We start from the raw sequence: 26,903 nt of genomic DNA, 5'->3' as shown, positions 1-26,903 counted from the left end.
GTGTAAAGTTTTGTGCCATGCTGCCATCAAGGGTACACGAGTGGCCTTCTGGCTCCGAAAGACCTTATCGATGATGTTTCGTTGAATGGTTCACACGTTGACACTTGTTGATGGCCCAGCATTGAAATCTGCAGCAATTTGCGGAAGGGCTGCACTTCTGTTCCGTTGAACGATTCCCTTCAGTCGTCTTTGGTCCAGTTCTTGTAGGATCGTTTTCCGGCGCAGCGATGTCGGACATTTGATGTTTTACCGAATTCCTGATATTCATGAAATGGTCGTATGGGAAAATTCCCAATTCATCGCTGCCTCGGAGATGCTGTGTCCCATCGCTCGTGCGCCGACTATAACACGACGTTCAAACTCACTTAACTCTTTGAGGGGCAGGTAAACACCACTAAATGTATCCTAGTGGGGCAAGAAAAATTATTTGCAAATTTCCGATTTCTTTTACTTGTAACAAATTTGTTTTATTGTCTTGACATGTTTTATACATTGAGTTTGTAAAAATTCACTTAAACAATAATAAATATTAACATTAAATGTGGTCACTACAGGTAACCATCACCCCATTACAGTAAACGAATTCGATATTTGGTGGTTGGACTTTGAAATAAGTAGTTTTTAATTTTCTTGGTATCTCTTGAAACAGTTCTTGCCTGCTCTCAGACACACAGGTACTTTGCACACTGAACACATCCACACTGTTCGCACTGGATTTTTCTTTAAACTGCAAACTGCGCATCTTCTAGATGATGAGTGAATTGGTTGTTGTTTACTGGTTTCGTGGCGAATACGTTCGTCTACGTATGGTTTTTGGGATACAGAAGCAAAATTAGCTGCCACTGAAACTATTTTTTGGAGCCCACGAGATTTTTTACAACTCTCGACGGAGGTCTTTATGGAGAACTGTTCCATTTCCATTTCTTTGTGCATAATGAACGCGTTTGTCACACTGCAGTCTGAAAAGTGAAGAAACAATCTCATCCACCATTTCTTGCTTTCTCTGTCAGTAGCATAGTCTGACTTTAGTCGATCAAAATTATCCAATTAGTTCATACTGGAATTGAAGTCTTTCAATACAATTGGACAAGTGATATTGGTTACTGTTCCATCTTTCATTTTTCGAGTTACTGTGGACACATCTGATGGTGAATGGCATGTTGAAATCAAGTTGACTGCCCTGTTGTCTTTCCATCAATAGATTACTATACCATCATTGATTATTTTGTAATCGAATTCCTCTCTTTCCAGTTCCCTTTCCTCCTTGAGGTTTGGTATGTTTTTCTTTCTGGGATTTATTGTTCCACAAGTGTACACACCATTGGATTTTAGGTCCTTGAATAGATCATATGATGTAAAATAATTGTCCATAAAAATAATATCATTATTTCCACGAATTTCCATATTTATTTAGAACCACACGATTGCACACAAGACTAGAACTTGCACAGCTTGTCGTGAATGTGGGGTCATTTCCAACACTGCCATCACTGTCAACACTGCTGTCACTAGAAGATACTTCTTCAAATAAAATTGTCCGGCCGGGGTGGCCGAGCGGTTCTAGGCGCTACATTCTGGAACCGCGAGATCGCTACGGTCGCAGGTTCGAATCCTGCCTCGGCCATGGATGTGTGTGATGTCCTTAGGTTAGTTAGGTTTAAGTAGTTCTAAGGTCTAGGGGACTGATGACCTCAGAAGTTAAGTCCCATAGTGCTCAGAGCCATTTTTCAAATAAAATTCGGTAACATTCGTCCTCAATTATTCCTTTTCGTCTAGACATATTCGATGAAGACGAAGAAAATATACTGGGTGGAGCAGAAGGGCGGTGGTTAGGAGTACCAACTACACAGAAATCTGTCTATAAAACATGGAAAATTCTATTTCAGTTTAAAGTTACATTACACGTAGACTTATATGTGTTCAACACATAAATATAAACAATTACTTACCAAAAATACTCGTATAAAGAAGAGCTACAGAAAATACTGCACGGCGCTTCCTAGAGCAGTGCTAACAATGAAGAAGAATACGCGGCAAAAATTCGTGCAGAAGACCTGCACTGCCATCTAGCGGCATTTTAGGCAACAATTAGGTGGTTGGCAGAGAGACTACTGGCCCCTGAGCGGTAAATGCAGAAAATATTACGTGGTTAGCCACAGTGACCACCGCCCGTTAAAACCGTCTACGTATGTGGTTAGTTACAGTTTTGCCTGCCCTTCAAAGAGTTAAGTCTTGTTAACCTGCCATTGTAGCAGCGGTAAGCGATCTAACAACTGCGCCAGAGACTTATTGTTGTCATATATAGGCGTTGCCGACCGCAGCGCTGTTTCTGCCTGTTTACGTATCTCTGTATGTGAATACGCATGCTTATACCAGTTTCTTTGGCACTACAGTGTATAGTCAGGTTGAGATAAATTTCAGAAAGTATTTATGAAGCTGAACTATCTTTCGTGAAGATGGTGGTTCATATCTCCGTCCAGGTATCCAGATTTAAGTTTTCCGTGGCTTGACTAAGTCGGTAATGGAAATGCCGGGTCAGTGATTCTTTTGGAAAGGACTCAGCGATTTTCTTTCCACAGTCGATGTTGTAATCCGTCTCTAATCTTCTCGTTGTCAACGGGATGTTAAACCTTATGCTTCATTTCTTTATCGCGTGTCACTGGATTCCTTAAAAAGTGAAACGGAAGTTCTACTCTTGCATTGTATTTGGCATTTTCGCCACACGTTACTGTTCAATGTTTTTTTTTAAATTCTTGTTTTTATCCAGTGCCCATAAGCTAATATGAGTGCACCGTCAGGGGGTTCCCCGCTCGTTTGATCCTGCTGGCGAGGTATTGTCAAGCGCAGTTTCCGGAGGCCAGCTTGGAAGGCGCTACGAAGACCAGAAAGCGAGCGCGTGAATTAAGTTCGGGAGACCGGGATATAACTCACGGACAAGCGAACAATATGGCGATTAGTTTCGTAGCGCGTCCTGTTGCCTCGGAGCATTTGGGCTAGTCTCTCAAATACATAAGCGTGTTCGGTGAAGCCGGAACCGAAGGAATACTTTGAAGCAATGTGGACGACGAGGAACTTTCGGCCTGTCACACGCTCAACGCGCGGCAAGCGCCACTAAAGCACTGTCCAGCGGCGGAACGGACGCCGTAGCTTTCAGGATATCACCGGCTCACAGGGAACACAGCCGGCGGCGCCGGAGCGCTCTGGACTAGCGCTGTCGTTTCCTGTGAACTACTGTGTACTTTAGCTGGCGCCAAGATTTATAGCTAGCTTCAGCGAACGGATTCCATTACGCCTTTTCTGTGGAGTGATGGATATACCCTAGCACACAAAATATTCCAACTATGCGTTCTTACGTAACTGGGTATACATTCTCTTTCAGTGCTTCGTTAATGGCGTAACTGAGTGACTAGCAGCATACTAGGTACAATCTCTTCCCGAGATAGTTTGCCCTCTTCGACTTGGACGTGTTAAATCATCATCATCATCATCTTCTTCTTCTTCTTCTTCTTCTTCTTCACTTAATGTATTAGCAAGCTGCCTGTTACAATATCCATCTGTGATCTTTGCGCATTTCTTTTTCCTGTCCGTTTATAATTGAGAGTTTTTACCGGGAGTCTTTCCCCACTCAAACTGTATACCTGTTCCCTCCATCTTCTCCTCTTTTCCTTTATTTTTCGTGTACGTTATATATTCCTACATCTTTCCTAATACCCTCATTTGCCGGCCGCTGTGACCGAGCGGTTCTAGGCGCTTCAGTCCGGAACCGCGCTGCTGCTACGGTCGCAGGTTCGAATCCTGCCTCGGGCATGGATGTGTGTGATGTCTTTAGGTTAGTTAGGTTTACGTAGTTAAGTCTAGGGGACTAATGACCTCAGATGTTAAGTCCCATAGTGCTTAGAGCCATTTGAACCGTACCCTCATTTCTTTTACAATCATCTCTTTCACATGCTCTCCTTAGAAACCTAATTTCTTGAACTGGCACTCTGCTTTGTCGATCTCTTATTGGTGCCCATGCTTCACTTGCATAAGTAAGGGTTGGTAATGCTATGGTTTTCTAATACTTCGGCTAGGTTTCTTACCTGGCTTCATCATGCAACTTTTTTACACGGTTCCACGTATGAAGGTAAATTTATTTATTCGTGGATGCATGTTCCGTCCATGCATCTAATTGAAGGCAGTTTGTTTGTTGCCATATGCGTTTTGCTTCTTTTATTTGGGAAGCATCTTCAGTGCCCTGTAATATAATAAACGTATTATGTGGTAGTTACAGTCTGTCGTGTTTTGCCCTTGTTTTTATGTTAGAATCAACTTTTGTAGCACAAATTTCGTGATGTGAAATTATACTTCTGTGTTACGATTTCCAGCGCTGTTAACTCATGCATGTCGTCCTGGAGATGTTTTCGCTAGTTTCTATACTCCAGTTGGCCGATTTACGGCATACTTTAACCTTCATTTGATTCAACACATCGATATATCACTTGCTCTTTTCACTTTGTGATCAACATGTGTGTGTTTTCGGTGTGTAGTGTTGCCAACTGTCGTTGTGTGTTTATCTGTCGTATTTTGTTTGTGTTGTGTGTGTGTAGTTTAATATTTGTCACTTGTTGTGTGTGAGTTGTTTGCACGCGCGCGCGTGTGCGTGTGTGTGCGTGTGCGTTTTGCTGTATATGAATGTGTTATTCTTTCTTGAGAGAGAGATCTTTTTATATAGATATTTGTGTGTGTGTGTGTGTGTGTGTGTGTGTGTGTGTAATTGTGTCATTCTTCCTTGAGGCTAAATAAAATCCCACTCAGCAAAGAAAACTATGAAAAAGAATTAAATTACAGACAATACAGCTCGTAACCACAAATACTCATATAGTACAAAAGCTCAACCAAAAATTAAAACACAACTAAAGAAAAATAAAAACAAGCAGAGAACACAAATACCAAAGAACCCCACAGACACTACAGCACTCTTGGAAACACGAAACAATAACACTCATGTCATGACCAACAGAAAAAATGGCGAACACTTACATACAAACACAATATAGCACTAAAGAAACAGGGACTACACATATCTTACACAACAAGAAACTCACTCCTCTCACCAAGGGCGTACCCAGGATCTGAACTGGGGGGGGGGGGGGGGGGGGGGCAGGTCATACTAGTCTCAGGAAACAAGGACTCGAGACAACATACAGCACTTATTAAATAAAACAGTAAACCAGTGAAAAACTGCTTTTAATAAACCTTTTTTAATACCAGAATGCACTTGTACAGTCCGAGAAAACATGCAGCATTTCTTATTAAATAAACCAGGAAACTAGTAAAAAACTCCGAATATCTTCTAGTGGGGGGCAGCTGCCCCCCCCCCCCCCCCCCCCACCCTGCCCCTCGCTGGGTACGCCCATGCCTATCACATTTCCAAACAACAGACAAACCAGATTAACACCAAGGAGATAGAATTGTTAATAGAACTACAATTCTGTAGGTATGGCACCAGAACTACTGTTTGACAAACTGACGTGAGAAATAGAGCAAAATAACGAGTAATTTCATGAGGTTTTATGAAGCTTATTTGAAATATTGGAAAACTATTTTATTTCGGTGGCGCTATCGCATATTTCGATATCTACTTACTTTATTTTATTTACTTATTTACTACCATCTGATTAGGGCCATCAGGCCTTCTCTTGCATGGTACAATGGTTTCACACATATAGCACCTTTTTTACATCATAGCTACCTAATAAATGACTATTTTAATATAGTGAATCGTATTTAAATGATCTGAGTGTCTATAGCAACAATGTGAGTAAATAATACTGACTGTGATCTAATAAAGTTAGTATTGGGTTAATACTGGCAGTAGTTACACTACTATTGCTGCTTCCACTAATAATGAAAGTAACAACAATAATAATAATACTAACAAAGATAGTATCAGACATGAAAAGAATTTATTTGTACACAAAATAGATGTTTTCTGTTAAAGCGAGTTATGGCGAAAGACAATTTAAGGAGAGTGCACCATCTAAAAATACTGGGAGATGAGGAAGATCTGATTGGAAAGAACGATGTACGAGGGTAACGAGTGCGTACAGGGACAATGATAATTGTTAATGTTTCTTTAGTAGACATGTCATTAACTGTCTTCTAACACTGCAGATGTTATTCAGTTCTCTAATATGATCTACATCTACATCTCATGAATACTCTGCAAATCACATTTAAGTGTCTGGCAGAGTGCTCGTCGAAACACCTCCACAATTTTCTATTATTCCAATCTCGAATGGCGCGCGGGATAAACGAACACCTGTATCTTTCCGTGCGAGCCCTGATTTCCCTTATTTTATTATGATGATCGGTTCTCCCTGTGTAGGTCGGCTTCAACAAAAGATTTTCACATTCGGAGGAGAAAGTTGGTGATTGAAATTTCGTGAGAAAATTCCGCCGCAACGGAAAACGCCTTTGTTTTAATGATATCCACTCCAAATCCGGTATAATTTCAGTGACACTGTCTCCCCTATTCGCGATAATACAAAACGTGCTACCCTTCTTTGAACTTTCTCGATATACTCTGTCAATCCTGTCTAGTAAGGATCCCAAACCACGCAGCAGTATTCTAAAAGAGGACGGACAAGCGTAGTGTAGACAGTCTCTTTAGTAGATCTGTTACATTTTCTAAGTGTGCTGCCAATAGAACGCTCTCTTTGGTTAGGGGGAGGTTATTACAGAGTCGTGTTGCTGCTAGTGAGAAGAGCTTTGAGAAAATGGCTGAACAGTGGAGTGAGACAGAAAGGATTTATCTCTGTTTGGAATGGGTTTTTATGCCATGTTGTTCAGACAAGAGCGCTCAGGTAGAGGAGAGATATGAGGTGTAGTGTACGTTGATTAAACAGTCGAGAATACAGAGGGTATGGAAATCTCATCACTTGTTTGCTCGCTTCAGGGTAGCAGTGCGTATGATGGCGAGGTATGATAACGGAGTCGAACATCACGGTTATAACCAACACAGGGATTCATAATCTGTTCCAGGTGCCGTTAGCTTTCCTGAGAAAGATTTTGCAGAATAACATCGCTGTAATCAATAACTGGTTCCATGTTTGTACTTTTTTCAGATCAAGAAGTAACAGGTTTTTATATTTTTGTAGGGAATGGAGAGAGAGTGATGCCTTCGTGCACACTGCAGTTACGTGCTCAATTCAATTTAGATTTTCATCTGTTATTACTCCTAGACTCTTTGCTGAAGGAGAGAAGTTTATATTTGTCCCATTTAGGGCTAAAGATGGTAGGGATTCCCGATACTTCAGGCTAATGATTTTATCGACTTAGTCTCGTTTAAAAAAAAGACACTGAGGTCTCAACTTTTAGTTTTGTGAAAACTTTAATTTTGATTGTTTTTGTGAAGAATTCCGTAAACGTGAATTCTCCCCCTCTGAAAGCTGTGATCTGAATTTTGAAAGCATAGAATAATAATGGGTTCACCTTTTTAGGAAGAGAGGAAGACTGGAGTTTAACGTCCGTTGACATCGATGTCATTAGAGACGGTGCCCAAGTTGGGGGCTGTCAGGCTGTTTCAACGGATGGGAAGGAAATCGGCCGTGCCCTTTCAGAGGAACCATCCCGGCATTTGCGTGGAGCGATTTAGAGAAATCGCGGGAAACCTAAATCTGGACGGCCAGTCGCATGTTTGAACCAGCGTCCTCCTGAATGCAAGTCCAGCGCCACATCGCTCGGTTTCACCTTTCTAGCAAGTTTCCTAAGTAAGAGCTGGCTAGTATATATATCATGTAAACTGAAGGTCGAGAGGGGAAAAAAGGAAAGGAACTAGGAATATCAGCTGCATCGGAAATTTATCAGGAATCAGCGGCGGCTAGTGAAAATGTGTCCTGGACCAGGACTCGAACTAGAATCTCCCGCTTACTAGGCCGCAGGTTAAGTACTGCACCAGATGCTCACAGTGTTTATCGCAAATGCGCGGGCTATCTCAGCACGATCCCCAGCTGACCCACATTCCCACATATCCGCGATTCTCGTCCATGTCCTCCATGCTCGCTAATTTTAGATTCCCGCTGGAGATCGAACGTAAATGTGCCTCTGCATTGAAAGTTGTGAATTCATTGCCTATCGAGACGAATCAGTTATGTGAATGCGTGATGTATGTTCTTTCGGACATGCACGAAAGCACAGCCATTACACATTCATGTAAAGTTGGATATGTTCATTTCGCATCAGGATCAAATTCCTTTCTTGAGAGAGCTTTTTCAATACTGAAAAAGGATTAGAGTGATGAAGTAAACATATTGTTTCCTAAAACGTAAAATCTGAAAGGCAGGTGGCACTGAACTATACCTACAGTGATCAGAATTTTTTTGAAATTGTTAAGAATGACATGAGACTGACTAAAGGAAAAAGAGATAAGTTTGATCTTTTCGGAGATTAGCATATGTCATTTTCTCATGATGTTTATTATTTTGAGTGTTTTGTAAGTGTTTAAACAAGTTCTGCAGTATTGACACTTGAAGCTGTGAATACAGTATTTCACACTAAACTGATTTTGAGGTGTTTTAGAAGTTGGTAATCCCACAAACAGATCAAACGAGAAATTTGTACGAAATATGTTTCGTGGGGGAGTTATACTTCCTTAGAATTTACCTATCTATGAAACGCAGTGGTTATCACACTGGACACATATTTGGGAGGACGACGTTTGAAACCCGCGTTCGGCCGAGCAAAATTAGGTTTTCCATGCCTCCGCTAAATCGATTAAGGTGAATACCAGGGAGTTTCCTATGAAAGGCTAATCCGATTTCCTTCCGAATCCTCCCCCAGTCCTAACTTGGACCCCGTCTCGCTAACGACTTCGCCGTCGACGGTGCGTTGTAAAGTTGATCTCCCTTCTTCCCCTTTCAGTCAACGTATATGGCATCTGCCAGATGCCCTCGCGGTGAATAAACAAATATGTTCCACATAAAAAAGTGTAACTTTTTATCTGCATCTGCTGTACATTTCTTCTAGTAAAGTAATTTGAAAAGCTGCCGGAATGACTGAAAATGTCCAAGAAGTGGTTGAGCGTTAGCTTTGTAACAGGCCTTCATCATTGTTGAATTTCACATACTTTCAATACATCGCAGTCTAAGCCTAGCCTTTCCGCCATCGACATATTTGTGGCTCCACTCATTTTTGTGACTCCACTTTAAAAAATGTTATCTTCTTGTAATCAACTTGTAGGTCGACCGCGACCAGCCCAACAAGTACTGCTGATGCCATGGACCACGCCTTTCTTTCAGGTTAACTGCCGCTTGTCTCTACATCTGTTGTTGCCACGGCAGTATTACTATAAAACCCTGGGCGTGCGTAAGTGAATGTAGCTGAATCAGAAGTAATCGTGACAGAGGCTCAGCTCTGAGACCCAATACTGCAATCAATGTACGCAACAGAGCGATAAACGGTATGAAATACGGTGGCCGTAGCAGTGAATTTCCATAAGTTTAAATAAGTAAAGCGTCCAAAACAATTATGAAATTACTAAAGTTACTTACAATCGCAGTGTGAACCACGAGAATTACAATCTGGATGTACTGGATAGAAAGTGTCTCTGTGGTGACAGAATTGCTTAATAATCTGGATTCTGACTTTGTGCAATTTAACCCAATAAGACTACATAACGATTATAGTGACTCCTTGTCTAAATAAAGAACCGAAGAAAACCTATGGTTCTGAGGATACACTGACGAACATGAGACGGTGTAAAACCTATCATGAATTAGAACGTCAAACTCTCGATTATCCTAAGATGGCGGGGCTGGTAGCTATGCTCATCATAATCTTTGGTGTGATAAGAGCAGAGTGTCTCATTGCCATGAAGTTCGGCAGTAGGAGCACTCTGCCCTTCTTTCCACCAAGAAGAACTCGGCCACCAATCATCTCCAAAGATACATCTGTCTGCCAATGGCGTAACTGTTTCTTTAAGAAAGTATCCTTCCAACAAGAGGCGAAAACACAGCACAATGCTCTGGGTATAAGAATTTATTGCACCAGAACCAGTTACCATGTATAGTTTTTGTAAATTTACTTTGGTGCGATCCTAAAAGGCGCTAACTCATTTAGTTATCTACATGTAAATGAGAAATATATACCGAAATTATTCTACATTTTTCATTTTCCTTGTCAGTCGTTTTTCAGTTCACAAGGTATACATAATACAAGTGACTGAACGACAGACTAAACTATTTTTACAGCCGAAAGATGCCATAGAAACTCAGAACAATGAATTTGGTATGTGATGACTATTCTTTCGGATATTTCTGAAAGAACAGACGCTATTTTGATCTCTTATGGCAGTATTCCAGCTAAAACCTAATTATTCCCCAGTCAGATTCTCCTCCACTTCCTTTTTCTCACTTTTATTAATTATTCGTAACATTATATGCTCACTACATTCCTTTTTCTTAGTTCGCTTTTTGTTTGGTGTGGAATCACTAGTGTCGCCAGAGAGTTCTCTGGCATCCACCACTGTAATTTGTTTTGTTATATTACCTCAACATTCCTCTTGCTCCTTTTGCTTCAAACATTTTAGTATTTCTCCTGGTATCGTATTTGTACCTACTGCATTCCCCTTTTTCATTCCAGCTATTGCACTATTTACTGCATCCATTATGATCGTTGGCGCTTTGTCATAATCATCCACACTGTTCAAGGACTCAAGTTCCAGAGTTTTTGGTTTGTGATATGTGCCATGTAATTCTTTTAAATTGTCCCCTCATCTCTGGAGGATGTCCTCGCGATCTTTGCACACTACATTCACGTCTTTACTTGAATCTCCTTAGTTGCACTTCCTGGCATGTTTTGATTCCATGTTGTAGTGCTTACTCTATTGTTCACTCAATAATATCTTCCCTTTTTCTCCAGTTCTTCAATCCATTGCCCTTTTTCTCCTCACCTCCTCTGTTTCCCTACGCAGTTCGTTATTTAGCCTTCGGTAAATCTTTCTCCCATCTTCATTTTCCTCGTTTCTGAATTTCCTTCTCTCCTCCGTCTTTGAAATCATTTACTGTGTTACCCATGACTTTCTTGCCGTTCTCCAGTCTGAGAGGTGCGGTTATTTAATAGAGGACAATGTAAGAGCACAGACCGTCAATGGCCGGCCGCGGTGGTCTCGCGGTTCTAGGCGCTCAGTCCGGAAACGAGCGACTGCTACGGTCGCAGGTTTGAATCCTGCCTCGGGCATTAGGTTAGTTAGGTTTACGTAGTTCTAAGTTCTAGGGGACTGATGACCACAGATGTTAAGTCCCATAGTGCTCAGAGCCATTTTTTAGACCGTCAATGCGTTTATGACGGCGAAGGTTCGAGTCCTCCCACGGGAACGAGTGAGTGAGTGAGTGTGTGTGTGTGTGTGTGTGTGTGTGTGTGTGTGTGTGTGTGTGTGTATTTGTCCTTGAACTTTTTTTTTTGTTTATGACGGTATTAAGAGGTGTTTTGGACAACAGGAAATTGGTCATAACTCTGTCGTAGACACGTTGGTGAACTATAATTTTGCATTGTCCTGCAAAGTCTTTTAATTAGTTGCAAATTTTCAAAAGAATATTGTGGGGTATTGTTCTCATAAATATCGGAAGTTTTTGTTTGATGGAACGAGATCGGTACGATAATTTCTGTTGCACTAGTTGCATACCACATCCCTATTTTCATTTCATGCAGAGGCTCTTGATGTAACTGATTTTTAGATTCCTTACGTCTGTTATTCTCCGAGCTCATGTACTTCGATAAATGCAGCCACGTTTCGTCAGAAAGAAGAACTCTTCAAGAACAAACTCTCTATCATACACTGACTTCAATAATAGGATGCACTATCGACGTCGAGCAACAGTATCTGAATTGGTCAGTCAATGTACTGCCGTTACTTGTAAGCTCCCAGTTTGCGACTCTGCATTAACTGTTTCCTTTAAATAATTAACTATATCAGTCGCAGTAATGTTTCCAAGTTTAAGAATTCCTTTCACTGCTGGAAACGTCAGCCTGGAACGAGTCTGTGTGAGGTCCTGACTTGCTTGGACAAGGAATATGGACAATGGATTCGGATGGAAAGAGGAGGGTCTAACTGCTGTATTTCAATTTTAGCTCTGAAGATGGCATAAACCAATAATCAAGTTTACATACTTTCCGAAGAAAGCATGTGACGACGGTTTAAATATTTCCGAACTATCAGTTTAATACGTCTGATTGTAAAATACTATCACCAATTATTTACAGAAGAACGAAAAAAGCTCTGATAAAAGCCAACCTCGAGAAAGAGCAGTTTAGTTTGCATTCCGGAAAAATGTAGGAACGCAGAAGGCAATACTGTGCATTCGATTTATCTCTGATGGCAGGTTGAGGAAAGGTAAAACTATGTTTATAACATTTGTAGGCTTAGAGAAAGCTTTTGACAATACATGAAACGTATTCACAGCCGCGAATACGAACCACCATCAGCTGTGTAAGGGAATGATTACGATGAAAATTTGTGCCAGTCCAGAATTCGAATCCGGATTTCCCACTTTACACCAACGGTCGCCTTAACCGCTTTGTCTATCCGTGCACGATTCACGGTCAGACCCAAAACTGCATATGTTGTTGTTCCTGCTTCACAACCTGTACTCTTACACACATGATCTATTCCCATACAAGGGAGCACGTTTTAACTGAAAGTCGCTGCGTGGTATCGAAGGATAAATACAGTACTGCAGTTGCAGTGTCGTGAAGAAGAGCGGTATAATGTCCGAAGGAAAATGGCGTTGTTCTCCTTAACAACACAGGCATTCGTGTATCGCTTTTCACAATGTTGACTAGAATACTTTGACATTCTGAAGATAGTAGGGATAAAATACATGGACCTAAAGGCTATTTACAGCTTGTATGGACGACAGTTATGAAAGGGAAGAAGGGATTGAGAAGGGAGTGAGACAGAATTGCAGCCTGTCCCCGTTGTTATTCAGTCTGCAGTTTGAGCAAGCAGTAAAGGAAACCAAAGCAAAATTTGGATTTGGAATTAAAGTTCACGGAGAAGAAATAAAAAAATTCAAGGTTTGACGATGACATTGTAATTCTGTTGCAGACAGCAAACGATTAGAGGGACAGTTGAACGGAATGGACAATACCTTGAAAGGAGGATATAAAATGAACATCAACAATATCCAAACAAGGATAAGTAAATATAGTCGAATTAAAATAGGCGATGCTGAAAGAATTTGATTAGGAAACGAGACACTTGAATTAGTAGATGAGTTCTGTTATTTGGGCAGCAAAATGACTGATGATGGTCGAAGTAGGGAGGATATGACGTGTAGACTGGCAATGCCAAAAAAACGTTAATATCGAATACAGATTCAAGAGTTAGGAAGTCTTTTCTGAATTATTTCTATGAAGTGTAGCCATATATGGAAGTGAGAAATGGACGATAAACAGATTACAAAAGAAGAGAACAGAAGCTTTTGAAATGTGGTGCTAGAGAAGAATGCTGAAGATTAGATGGGTAAATCACGTAACTGATGAGGAGATACTGAACAGAATTGGGAAGAAACGAAATTTGTGGCGCAACGTGACTAGAAGAAGGGATCGGTTGGTAGGACACATTCGGAGACATCAAGAGATCAGCAGTTTAGTATTGGAGGGAATTGTAAGGGGTAAAAATCGTAGGGGGAGACTAAGAGATGAATATAGTAAGAAAATTCAGAAGGATGTAGGTTGCAAAAAGTTATTCGGAGCTGAAGATGCTTGCACATAATAGAGAACTGCATCAAACCAGTCTTCGGACGAAGACCACAATAATAACAACGAGGCAGATTCAAATTAAAACCTTAAAAGTACAATAAAAGTCTTAAAAAGTGTAATATCGGTTTGGCAGTTGGCAAGAGTTATCCTTATGGTGCATCACGCAAAAGGGAGTTGTGTCAGTGTACAGACGGCCACGCCATTGTCGACTTGCTCGACCGCGTAGGAGCTGCGACCTGTGTTGAAGCTGTTAACCCTGTGGAAATGCGTCTTACCATGAAGGTACTGTACGGTAATTTATGAGTGTCCCTGCGCTCAGTGTACGAGTCGTGCAGAATGTATGAAAGAGTCGTAACTTCTGTGAAAGATACTCCGCGCCTGGACCGGGAATACCGCACACTGACGAAAAGAAGGATTGCTGCAACGGAAGAGCTTATGAAGGAAAATAGGCGTATTATTGTAAACGAACAGCCACTGTTTTGGGTGTTACTGTCTGTGATGTGCTGCGATTCAGTATAGCGTCCGCAAGACGGATGGCACGTCACATGAATGCCGACTTGATAGTCGCATCACCGCACGAGTGGCCGTGTGGCTGGAGGCACCATGTCACAGGTTGTGCGACCCTTCCCGCCGGAGGTTCGAGTCCTCCCTCGGGCATGGGTGTGTCTGTTGTTCTTAGCATAAGTTAGTTTAAGTAGTGTGTAAGTCTAGGGACCGATGACCCCAGCAGCTTGGTCCCATAGGAATTCACAGACATTTGAACCTTTTTTTTTTATAGTCGCATCGGTGTCTGTGATAAATATGCAGATCGAAGGTAATGAATCTCTTGACAGAACTGATACAGAAAATGAAACCTGAAACGAGAAATCGAGAATAAGATGACGCTATAGCTCTTAGCTAAAACAAAAACAAAACAAAAAAATCCGCACTCAACCATCGGCAGGATTGTGTTCACTCTCATTTAGAATGCTAAATGGGCCATTTTGGAGTATTACATGGAAAGGGGATTAACAGCGATCAGTAATTTACATTCAAATCTTCTACGAAATCACCTCCGTCTCGCAATCAGTAGGAAACGACGGGAAATTTCTGACTGAAGATGTTTTGTTGCAGCAAGACGATGCTCGTAACCATACTGCCCGTCCAACCGTAGCAACAGCACAGGTTATGAAATGTGAATGTCTCTAACATCCCAGTCACTGGCCAGACCACGCCCCTAGTGACTTTCGCGGGTTCAGATGGCTCAAACAAGAGCTAGACGGAAAGCATTTCAGAAGTAATGAAGAGCTGAAAACTGCACGAGAGACTGCATTCACAACCGAAACAGTTCTTCTCAGAGTTACCCACGCATTTCCGAAACTGTGGAACGCATCCATTACATGTTGTGAGGGCTACGTGTAATACCTGTAATTTTTATGTATTACCTCATTTGTAGAAAAGTAATTAATTAACGTTTTAATTTCAGTCAGCCTCGTAGAAAGGAGATCGAGACTGTATTGGTCATAAAATGGAGATAAGAAATTTTGCGTTTCGTATGTCAGGCGGGTGGAAAGCGCTCTGGTGACAGAATCAGCTGAGGAGAGATCAGCACAATGGATGCACGTTACCGTGCGACAGGTGAGCTGCAACCAAACAGCAATACTGACGAGTCACCCAACGAAGTAGTACTGCAGATGTTCGATTGATTTGAGGTTTCCATTCGATCGTTGCATTGAAGTGACTGTATTACGTTCCTCTGAATTATAAATTCACAAATTTCGTAATTTATATGTGAAAAGAGGACAAGAAAACGCACGTTTAAAAACTGTATCTTCTCAAAGTTGTAAGAACCCTTAGACTTTTTGTCTCATGGAGAACGAATCTTTTTTTTACACGCATCTGTCACAGTAATTTTTGAAGGAGAACTCTTATTTGGTCCGGTATTGATGGCACTAAACTACTGCTCTTCGATATTTTCATTAGAGCAGCATTACGAGAGGAAAGCGTTTGCGTTTTAGCAAATTGCTCCACAGTTGAGGCGAGCGCGTTTCTGTTGCCTGAGGCGACGATTAAGTAGCAGCAGCAGGCAGCAGGCTTGTGATTACGGCCGTCCGCCTGACCTTGCTTGGTCCCGGCAGCACGGGGACTCTGGACCTGAGGCCTCTCAGCGTACCGCAGCAGCAGCCCGCGAGGCTCAGAGCTGCGAATTTGTGTGGTGGTCATGTGTCGAGCGGTGTCGTTATCAGATGGCGCTAATGGGCGACCCGTAGATGAGGCGTCTCGAGATGGAACTGATTCTGGGCCACCCGTAATCCGAGATGGCCAAGCAGGAAAGACTTCAGCCGAATTTTCGTGTGGACTTGAGAGAGTGGCCAAATTTTCGGCAGGCAATAGCCCGTCAATCACGTCACCAAACTTTGCTCTGTATGCACTTAAACGAACACACACAATTTAGACTTTCATACCCTATTTGATCAAAAGTATCTCGACACCAATTAGTGGTGTGTCCACCCTTTGCCTTTATACTTTATGACGGCTTGCAATCTGCTGGAGACAATTTCGGTGAGGTGCCTGAATGTCTGTCGACCAATGGCAGCCCATTCTTCCCCAAGAGCCGAAACCAGAGAAGGTAACAGAGTTCAACGCTGGAGTTCAGGAGTGAAGTCGGCGCACTAACTCATCCAAAAATGTTCTACTGGGCTCAAATTGAGACTCTGGACAGGGCAATCCATTTCAGGAATGTTATTGTCTACAAACCATTGCCTCCCAGATGTTGCTTTAGCCAGGGTGCATTGTCGCATACTGTAACAACGCCTCTTTAGTTCACTGTTGGCACTATGCACGATGGTAGGTAACGTTCTCCAGGCAACCACCAAACCCAAACTCTTTCATCGCATTGCCACAGAGTACAGAGTAATTCATATCTCCAAATCACGCGTTTACAGTTATCCGCTGTCCAGTCTGTCTTTACACCACCCCGTCCTTCACGAGGCACTCACTACAGAAATTATGAGGAGCTGCTCGACCATTGCACCCGATTCTTTCTACCTCCGTACGACCAGTTATTGAGATAGCTGGACTGCTGGCATCACTTTGGAACACACGAGTGACTTTTTACAACAGCCGTCCGCAGTGCTCGACTGCCCCTGTCCACCAGTGTACGAGGCCTGCCTAGCCAGGGTTTTGCAGTGGTTGTTGCTTAGCGTTTCCACTTGACAATCACAACGCTCGGCTTGGGTAGCTTTAGAAGGGTTGAAATGTCCCTTATGGATTTGTTAGCCACGGCTCTGAGCTCTCCAACGATCCCATTACGCTATTACATCTTCTCTACTGACAACGCAATACTCCTTGCCTCTTTTTATACCAGCGGATACGGCTCTCGCTACATCTACTGGTCAGTTTCGCATTACTTAAGTGGGTCCGGATATTTTTGATCAGCTAGCTTACTTGTCTGAGCCATCTTCTCCCAACATTAACTTAAAATTAGTTCGTGTCCCTGTTCGGACCACAGTCTATGGGACCTTTTATCTTGGTTGTAAGGCAAATGCCAGAATTGGAAATCTCTCCGAAATATTTCCAATTGGGACTCCTCCGGCTTCGTTACCAGTTCGCATGGTATTTGGCTCAAATGACCCTCACCTTGCACTAACCCAGAACTTTAGCAGCCCACACTGCTTTTCAAATGCCAAATACACCTTTTATTAAACTGTGACGTCATGTCTGATCGATAAATCTTACGAATACTGGAGATGGTTGTGCACTATTTTAATGATTGTTTTCGGCTGTAGAACAAGAGACGGGAGGCGTATACGTCCATATGAAGTAGGCCTATATGACTATTGAATTTTTTACCCTGTGCGTAACCTCTGCCGCTCGTCCAACTCTGAACTAATTCTCCTTCGACTCCCCAAGCTCGCGCAATCTAACAGAGAACTTCTCTTCCGTTGGTGCAAAACTGCTCCTTCTGGAATCTTTTAGAGGGCCAACTGCACAGTAGTCACCGGAAGGAAGCGACTGTGCCCGATTGTCACTCTTACTGAAGTGTCGGTAACTGCACAACTTCAGGTAGGCCACTTGCCTAAGCCAGAGGTTCCTCTTTTACGACGATTGTACAGCTCGCACAGTCTTGTCGCCGCCATTCACCTGAACCTCAGACTGTTCCTATCTTGACCTCCGTGGGAAAACTACTACCGAAATCCTTCCGAACCTTTTATACAGAATGAGCTTCATATGCCAATCGTGTAAACAAAAGCAGACGCGTACGATATTTTAGTAGAAAAATCAACATCCGAAGCCTGGCGCAACACGTGATACTGTATAGAAGGAAACAAACAAGCTTTGAGGAACTTCTCCCGTCTCCGTGTAATGTATGTTAGATGTATTATTGTGGCTCTAATAAACTTATGATGTCATATGAAACCACAGAAAACGTTTTTCTGCACTTTAGTTTCGAATCATATAAATGTAAAAATCACGATAAACTTTCATTTTAAAAGGGTGCCTCAGTGGGCTATGCAGTAAATGAGAAACGATTTTAACGATCTGTGTGATATTAAATTTATTATTCTATAACGACTAATTTTCAATAAAAATGTTTTTTTGCGTATTTATGTTAGGAATATTAATACCGAACACTGCAGTACTGATAAGTTTTTGAACAATTGTTACGAAATAATATTACTAATTACTATATCACAAGACCAAATATTTACTTCATTCAGAAAGGAATTATCAGCAGGTTTCCACAAGGAGAATTTTACCATCTCCCGCTTCTCACGTAACTACTGTTGTTCACTGTCTCCGTCTGTATTTGCCGGAAATATTAGCATCTGTAACATCGTCTTCACTCCTACTTTTGCAGCAAGTATGCAATGACAGAAATCGCCGGTAGTTCTGGCTGTGATATTAAAAATACACATAGTTTTTCTAGTTGTAAAGAAAATTTTGAAAGTGGGGAGATCCAAGATGGGACATAATCAGCATTTATAGCCTGTAATCATTTATGGTAATTTTAGTGTATTGTGGGCTTTTTTTGGATGATTAATTGCTTTCTGATCGAGTGTTAGTTCAAAATATATTAGTGTTGTAATAGTATGGATACGGGAGGAGGAGGATAGGGGACGAGCTTATTGATGCAGATGTGGAAGTTTGGGAGACTCATTCAAGGATAAGTACGTACGTCCAGCGATTGTTGACTGCGATTTGTCAGTATTTATTTTGTTCAAAAAATGGTTCAAATGGCTCTGAGCACTATGGGACTCAACTGCTGTGGTCATTAGTCCCCTAGAACTTAGAACTACTTAAACCTAACTAACCTAAGGACATCACACACATCCATGCCCGAGGCAGGATTCGAACCTGCGACCGTAGCAGTCGCACGGTTCCGGACTGCGCACCTAGAACCGCAGGACCACAGCGGCCGGCTTATTTTGCTGTGTCGGAGGTTACACAATGAGGTGAATCTGGTGGGACTGCTGAGAAGCTTGGAAGATTGGGTGGAGGACAAAGGGGGAATTTTGGAACAAATTGATGAGGGTAGGAAGCAGAGCCTGTGTACAGGAGGTAGAGGAGAAGATGCATAACATACTTGGGGAATTCCTGCAAAACGAGTTTGGATTGGATGTGGTTGAGGGTGACAGAAGAGGGGTGGTGTTTCAGAAGGAAGCTATGTCAGACGTAATTGACTGGAAATGCATGTGTTTGTAGCTTGAAAAGAAGACCGGATGCCATACCCGGACAGTAGCTTTTTCAAGGTACACGGAGACAATGATGGCGGAACAGCGTTTATCTCAATTGTAAGGAAAGGCGGTGAATAATGTTGGGCTCAACTTCTGCACGGTATTTGCGTGCTGTGGAGGGATAAGTGTTGTGGAAGTGTGTGAGAATGTGGTGGGTTAGGACAGATTGGGGTGCCTTGCGGAAGACGGAGTAAGGCTACTGAGTCGCTAGGATCAGGTTTTGCTGGGAAGCTTTATAGGTTTACGAAACAAAACGTTTTTGAAAGTCTTTCGCCGTTCGCGATAGGAACATTCGTATAGGCTGGCGATGTACAGTGTGGCCAGGATGTGTAAAGAGGAGAAAAGACTTTCTTTTAGGTGGCAGCAGGCAATGGATTCATGAGCAGGCATTAGCCTGTGTTTTCTGGAGAGACTGCCCGTAGCGTGAAGACAGTTGTCCCTGTTCCGTATGATATAAACTTTGATTACTTTGTAGCTCTCTATGTACACCAGCTTACAAAACCACCCATCCCCCCCCCCCCCCACTTGCTCCCAGTCCTCAGTGCCTACACATAACGCCATAAACAAATTTAAGGGCACCAATTACAGTACATCTGTTTATGGCTCTATATGTAGGTATTGAAGACTGGAAGGAATAGAGTGAGATGGGTGACTTGATGCGCTGGTGTACACAGAGGGATGATCAAAATTTGTTTGATATTTACCAAACTATCTAGATGTAAGAGCCTTGTTACTATTAACATTACATCTACATCCACACTCCGCAAGCCACCTGACGGTGTGTGGCGGAGGGTACTTTGAGTACTTCTATCGGTTCTCCCTTCTATTCCAGTCTCGTGTTGTTTGTGGAAAGAAAGATTGTCGATATGCCTCTGTGTCGGCTCTAATCTCTCTGATTTTATCCTCGTGGTCTCTTCGTGAAATATACGTAGGAGGGAGCGATATACTGCTTGACTCCTCGGTGAAGGTCTGTTCTCGAAACTTCAACAAAAGCCCGTACCGAGCTACTGAGCGTCTCCTGCAAAGTCTTCCACTGGAGTTTATCTATCATCCCCGTAACGCTTTGGCGATCACTAAATGATCGTGTAACGAAGCGCACTGTTCCCCGTTGGATCTTCTCTCTCTCTTCTATCAATCCCATCTGGTACAGATCCCACACTGGCAAGCAATATTCAAGCAGTGGGCGAACTTTATATGATCATTCCATTTTAAATCACTCCTAATGCCTACTCACAGATAATTTATGGAATTAACTGCTTCCAGTTGCTGCCCCGCTATATTGTAGCTAAATGATAAAGGATCTTTCTTTCTATGTATTCGCAGCAGATTACACTTGTCTACTTTGAGATTCAATTGCCATTTCCTTCACCATGCGTCAATTCGTTGCAGATCCTCCTGCATTTCAGTACAATTTTCCATTGTTAAAACCTCTCGATATACCACAGCATATCCGCAAAAAGCCTCAGTGAACTTCCGATGTTATTCACCAGGTCATTTATGTATATTGTGAATAGCTACGGTCCTACGACACTCCCCTGCGGCACACCTGAAATCACTCTGTGGAGGGAACAAATTTAGGGGCTGATAAATGATAAAATACGAAAACTTTATCAAGAACTTTATATGTAGCATGGATGTTGATATCACTAGAGTACCAATGAAACAGAGGGCGGCATGAAGTCAATAGAAAGCTTATTCTTTACTGAGGAGAAAATGTGAGAATATTAGGCAGCAAATTCACTGAGGAGCAGTCACACCTGGTGGCAACTAAGAGCCTTTTGGCTGGATAGGGGCGGGCTGACGTACCGTTCCTGTCGAAGGGCATCTGCTGGCAGTAGTCGTCGGCGCGCACGTCGCAGCGGTAGACGGCGCCGCCCCTCACCACCCCCGGCTGGTACCGCGAGGTGTCGTCGGCGGGAGCGCCCACCAGCACCCTGCAACAAGACGCACCACTGTCTACACCCACGCAGCAGCTAATCCTCCTGACCTCCTTCCGTGGGGCTACCAAAGCTCGCCGTGTAGCCTGCAGTGCATTAGGACCACAGGCATGTTTTATTATTCTAGTAGCTGAGAAACCTGTCATTTCCCGGGTATTCATTTGTCACTTTTGTATTAGAAATGAAAACAAAAAAATGAACTAGGTTTGTCATGGACTACTGAAAAAAAATAATTTTCATGTATTCGTGAAAACATCTTTGAAATTATGAAACAGCGATAGAAAGAAATATGTATAAGTGCAGGATCCAGAGTAAGAAAAATGATCTCGGACAGTTTCTGTACGCTGGGCGCAGCGGCTTCGCGTGTCAAATACCAGAATTCGTAAACGTGTTGTAAGAGGTTCAATAGGTGCTCATTACTACTCGCTAGCGCACTTGAGCAGATGTAATTTCGATGGATTGCTCACGTGCTGCCTGCGATATGGAATATCTATGCTACAATAGAATCGCTGGTCAGAGCAGTGTTGGCAGTGAGTCGAGTTTAGTAGCTCGCAGTCGTGTTTTGTAGCTCGCACAGAGCACTTGAGTTCTGGAGTTCGGACAGGGCAGTCCAGCGGTTCACTTGTGTTGGGCCGGTCGTGGAGAACGATGGCGGTGCCTGAGCGACGTAGTATAAGGTAATAAAAAAATATTATTGTTCTTCGTTGCCACGCGCATATGTTAACCCTAGCATTACCAACGTATTTTTTGTTACATGTAATACCAACGGGGGGGCCTCAAAGGCCCATAAAGAATACCACAATTTATTTTATCATAAATCAAGTTTATTTACTTCTGATACCTCTAATAACAATTCAAAATGCTTAGACATTGTTTTTGTATACTGGATAATAAAAGATGTTATTATAATAGGAATAAAATGAACAAATCACGAGTTTCAGTTTATATATTTTTTCGAGTAATATTTCAAAATAGTGTTTTCTTATAAAAACGACTTTTTTAATTCGATACACTACATGAAGCAAACAAAATTTACTGTCTCATTCTGCAACGCATTTTTCACACAACACTGTCTTCCTGCAGTGTTTCCCACAGACGTGTTTGTGGCACTGAGAGCAGGTAACAGTTGACTTTCCCAGCTTGTTGTACTTGATCTTTTTAGATGCAGCTTCTTGGCAGCATAGGTGGCACCGTCCACGTGTTCCTGGTTCTGCTGTTGAGGATGATGGTTCTAGAGAGCAGCTGAGCTTCCGTTGTGTGATGCTTTCCATTGCCATTATTACTGGCTTCTGAAGTCCATACAAATTTTGTGCCCGTTTATCTACTTGAGATCTTATTAGTTCGAGACCTAAGTTAGTGATAAAAACCCTTCTGCGGTTTAGCAAATTCTTTTTCCAATTCGGAAAGTTGAGGAGGAAGAGTGAATATGCATTTATTGCTGCTATGTCAATGAGTGTGTAGAAGAGGGACAAAGGCCATCTTCTTGTTCCTCTCTTTGTGCTGTAGTGTCTTGCCATCTGGTCTATGGTGTCCACGCCTCCCTTTGTAGAATTATAAAAAAAGATTTATGTTAGTCTTTTTTGAGTCTTCATTCAACACCCCTTCTGAGTGATAAGTTGAAAGCATCAACAGCAGTCGCTTTGGCTTCTCGCGGACTAGCGTTGATGCAAGAGTAACTGGTGGCCTCTGTGTCTGAGGGTCAGTATAAGCAAAGATGGAAGAGTGTAAACTGCAGCCAGTTGTAGTCTTCAGCTCTTCAGGTATGTGTCGTCTGTTAGACTGTAGGGTGCCAACAAGTGTGAGGTGAAAATCATTCCATAGAGTCTCAGCAAGCTCCACTGAAGTATAGTACCGACCTGTGGTAACATTACGGCCTGATTTTTCAATAGGTTTTATTAGTCTCTTTACAATTTCCATCGGTCCATTTGAATGCTGTGTATTTCCTGACTTGCCTGTATAGATGTCCATGCTGATCACATATCTAGTCTCAGAATCAGACAGCATTCGATTTAGAATGCCGTATTTTCCAGGTTTTTTCTTTTAGAAACACCTTGAATGGACAGCGACCACGGAACAAAGATAACATCTCATCCACTGTTGTATGTAGACCAGGAATGAAATACAATGGAAGTGAAGAATTGAAGCTTTCAAAAATTTCCCTCATTGGAGCAAACTTGTCAGTCTGGCGACGAATTTCTCTTGTGTTCTTATCATCAAACCTCAATATTTTAGTCAATTCGAAAAATTGGGTCCGACTCATTGATCCATAGTACACTTGTCGGCCCTGAAGCAAAGACCATAAATCTTGGACAGGTATCTTATTGTCATGATTTGAACCCATGATTAGCAAGAGTCTTATATAACAAAATAACTCATCTTCATCTGTGTGCTGAATACCTAGTCGAGAAGCCTCTTCATTTGAGTGTAGTTTTATTAGATTCATAATTTGAGGTGTAAAAAAGAGCTCTATAGCCTCTTTCGGAGACGCAATTCTTCCTTGTTGTCCTAGCCCCATTCTTTCTCGCACTATATTTTGTACAGAACGCCGATGTTGTCGAGATGGCTTCGTAATATACTCTCGTCCACTTTTTGCAATGAATTTATCACATTCCGTATCATTATCATCTGGTGGATTGGCTTCAACCTCATCTTCATTCTCAGACGATGAATCAGTTCTAATTTCTTCCACATCATCATCCACTTCACTTTCCTCTAAATCTGATTCGTTCAAAACTTCTTCTAGCACTCTTTCAATGGAACTATCACGTAAACGTTTTCTACTCATGTTGCTGGTTCAACAGCAGCAGAAACACTGAAAATAACAATGGTCCGCTTCATAATAATATGTCTGAAGGCAACAATGCCAAAATTCGTTTCATGGTAAGAATTTGAAACGAAAGACTCAACCTCGTAAATCTTTCCTTGCTATTACCAACGGGTGGGCTTCTAAGGCCCACAGAGAATTAAATCAAGTAAATGAATTTTAATTCCATTTTTATTCCGAAATTCTGTAATGACTCAATAGTACATTCAATAACGAACAATTACCTTTGCTTTCAAGTTCATATATCAAAGGGTGTGGATACAACATAGAAAAACTGAGTCAGTGGGCCTACGAGGCCCCCCCGTTGGAAATGCTAGGGTTAATAGCCACAACTAATTTCGGTTGGAAGTTTGCACTAGGTGTGGATATTGTAATTATTTTTCTGTTGGGAGGTTGCACTTGATAACATATGCGCGCGGCAACAAAGAAAAATAACATTTTTTATTACCTTATGCTACATCGCTCAGACACTGCCCTCGTTCTGCACGAACGGCCCAACACAAGTCAAGCGTTGCACTGCCCTGTCCGAACTCCAGAACTCAAGTGCTCTGTGCGAGCTACAAAACATGACGGCGGGCTACTAAACTCGACTCACTGCCTAACACTGCTCTGACTTGCAATTCTATTGTAGCATAGATGTTCCATATCGCAGGCAGCGCGTGAGCCATCCATCGAAATTACATCTGCTCAAGTGCGCTAGCGAATAGTAATGAACCCCTAGTGAACCCCTTACAGTGTCTGTGGCAATGCCTCTTCGTAGCTCTATAGCCGTTTGCGCTTCGTAGTTGAAAGCTGTCAAAAGCGCTGCCAAATTCAGGGATTTCCTTAAGTTGACTCGACTGTAGGAGTGTTTTAATGGAATAAATGTATTAAAACTTCATGCACTGTGTGGCATTTTTTCGGGTATCGCAGTGTTTATTATCACCTCATATATTTTTGAACTATCTGTCATAGAATGATATAATTTGTTGGTACATTCAGCGCCATATGTGGATACTGTCTGCAAAATTTATTGCAAATACTGCTAGTAGTACAGAAGTAACACATTTAAAATCATACATGTTGCGACAGATTTCCACGCATCTCATTGTACGTGACGTCATATCTCCTGAACTACTGTGTGCAGGTGTTTCTTGCTCACAAAGTCACTCCTGCCTGACAGTGAGGCATGTTTGTACAAAGTTCGGTTGAAATTGGTCCAGTGATTTAGGAGGAGATGTGCCACACACACACACACACACACACACACACACACACACACACACACACACACACACACACACACACACATCTATTTTTATAACATGTACGGACTCATCTACAGACCACTTCTATAAGGATACTGGACATGTCATGGGATTACAATTTAAGATCAACAAAAACAACTTAACTTGTGTTTAGAGGGATTTACATACAGGTCTGCCTTGACAAAGATGGGACAGGTAGTCGACCGTGGCCTCAACCCCTTGCCGTACTTCGTCGAGTACGATTCGTGGAAACAAATGCGGACCAAACGTAAGCATAACGAATCATACTCGTCGGAACGAAAGTCGGACTAGACTATTTTTGTGTATCGGATATGGTTTTATTCTATACTTATGTTATCCAAAGAAACAATACGATGTCAGAGAAAGGAAACATATGATGATTACCGAATAAATATAGCAGATTTAATGTTAAAAAATGTCGAGTTGCTGGACTACGAAAAGCGTGGTTTCGTGTACATATTAAATGCTTCAATGGAGGTCAAACATGAAATTTGGCTAGTTATAACTTTAGAACGAAATACACAAGTTGTTCATAAAACGTTATTCCACTCATACAAATTATACGTTGTGTCCCATTTTCATCTTTGTGGAAGAATATTTCTTCCAGACGCGGGGTCAGTATTTGTGACAGCCATGCTGAGGACCGAGTTGAATCCTGGGTATTGGTGGAAGGATTGGAGCAGTTCGTTGGTTGCTTGAGGGTTAAGGGACTAAAGAGCGCCGGCCGTAGTGGACGAGCGGTTCTAGGCGACCGCTATGGTCGCAGGTTCGAATCCTGCCTCGGGCATGGATGTGTTTGATGTCCTTAGGTTAGGTTTAAGTAGTTCTATGTCTAGGGGACTGATGACCTCAGCGGTTAAGTCCCATAGTGCTCAGAGCCATTTGAACCATTTGAATTTGACTAAAGAGCGACCGAACGAGGCGGCACAGTGGTTAGCACACTGGACACGTATTCGGGAGGAGGCCGGTTCAAACCCGCGTCCGGCATTCTTGATTTAGGTTTTCCATGATTTCCCTAAATCGCTTCAGGCAAGTGTCAGGATGGTTCCTTTGAAAGTACACGGTCGATTTCCTTCGCTGTCCTTCCCTAATCCGAGCTTGTGCTCCGTTTTTAATGACCTCGTTGTCGACAGGACGTTGAACACTTACCTCCTCCTCCATAAAAAAGACGGTTATTAGTGTCTTGGTCAAGAGAGAGTTCATCGAGAATCAGTGACGTCACCCAGAAATTTATCGACTTGTTAAAGACTGTAGGAATGATAAAATCAAGGTACTGATAGCAATTCTAATGCCAGAGCTGCGAAATAATTTAAATTGGAAATTTGTGGTAAGTTCTATGGGACCAAACTGCTTAGGTCACCGGTCCCCAGGCTTAAACACAACTTAATCCAACTTAAACTAAGTTAAGCGAAGGACA

The 26,903-nt window shown here is 42.2% G+C and overlaps 1 protein-coding gene across 1 annotated transcript in view; it reads right to left on the bottom strand.

Moving 5' to 3' along the window:
* The window catches only part of LOC126356154 (integrin alpha-PS2-like), a 372,087-nt gene that overhangs the window by 221,554 nt on the left and 123,630 nt on the right, over positions 1–26,903 (bottom strand). Inside the window, exon 2 of the mRNA XM_050006898.1 lies at positions 21,264–21,391. Coding sequence (XP_049862855.1) covers positions 21,264–21,391 — 128 coding nt within the window. The remainder of the gene's footprint in view (positions 1–21,263; positions 21,392–26,903) is intronic.

Source organism: Schistocerca gregaria, chromosome 3, assembly GCF_023897955.1.
Source record: "Schistocerca gregaria isolate iqSchGreg1 chromosome 3, iqSchGreg1.2, whole genome shotgun sequence".
NCBI classification, from domain to species: Eukaryota; Metazoa; Arthropoda; class Insecta; order Orthoptera; family Acrididae; genus Schistocerca; species Schistocerca gregaria.
The sequence above is the reverse complement of the archived record's forward strand: the minus strand, read 5'-3'. Positions and strand labels throughout refer to the sequence as shown.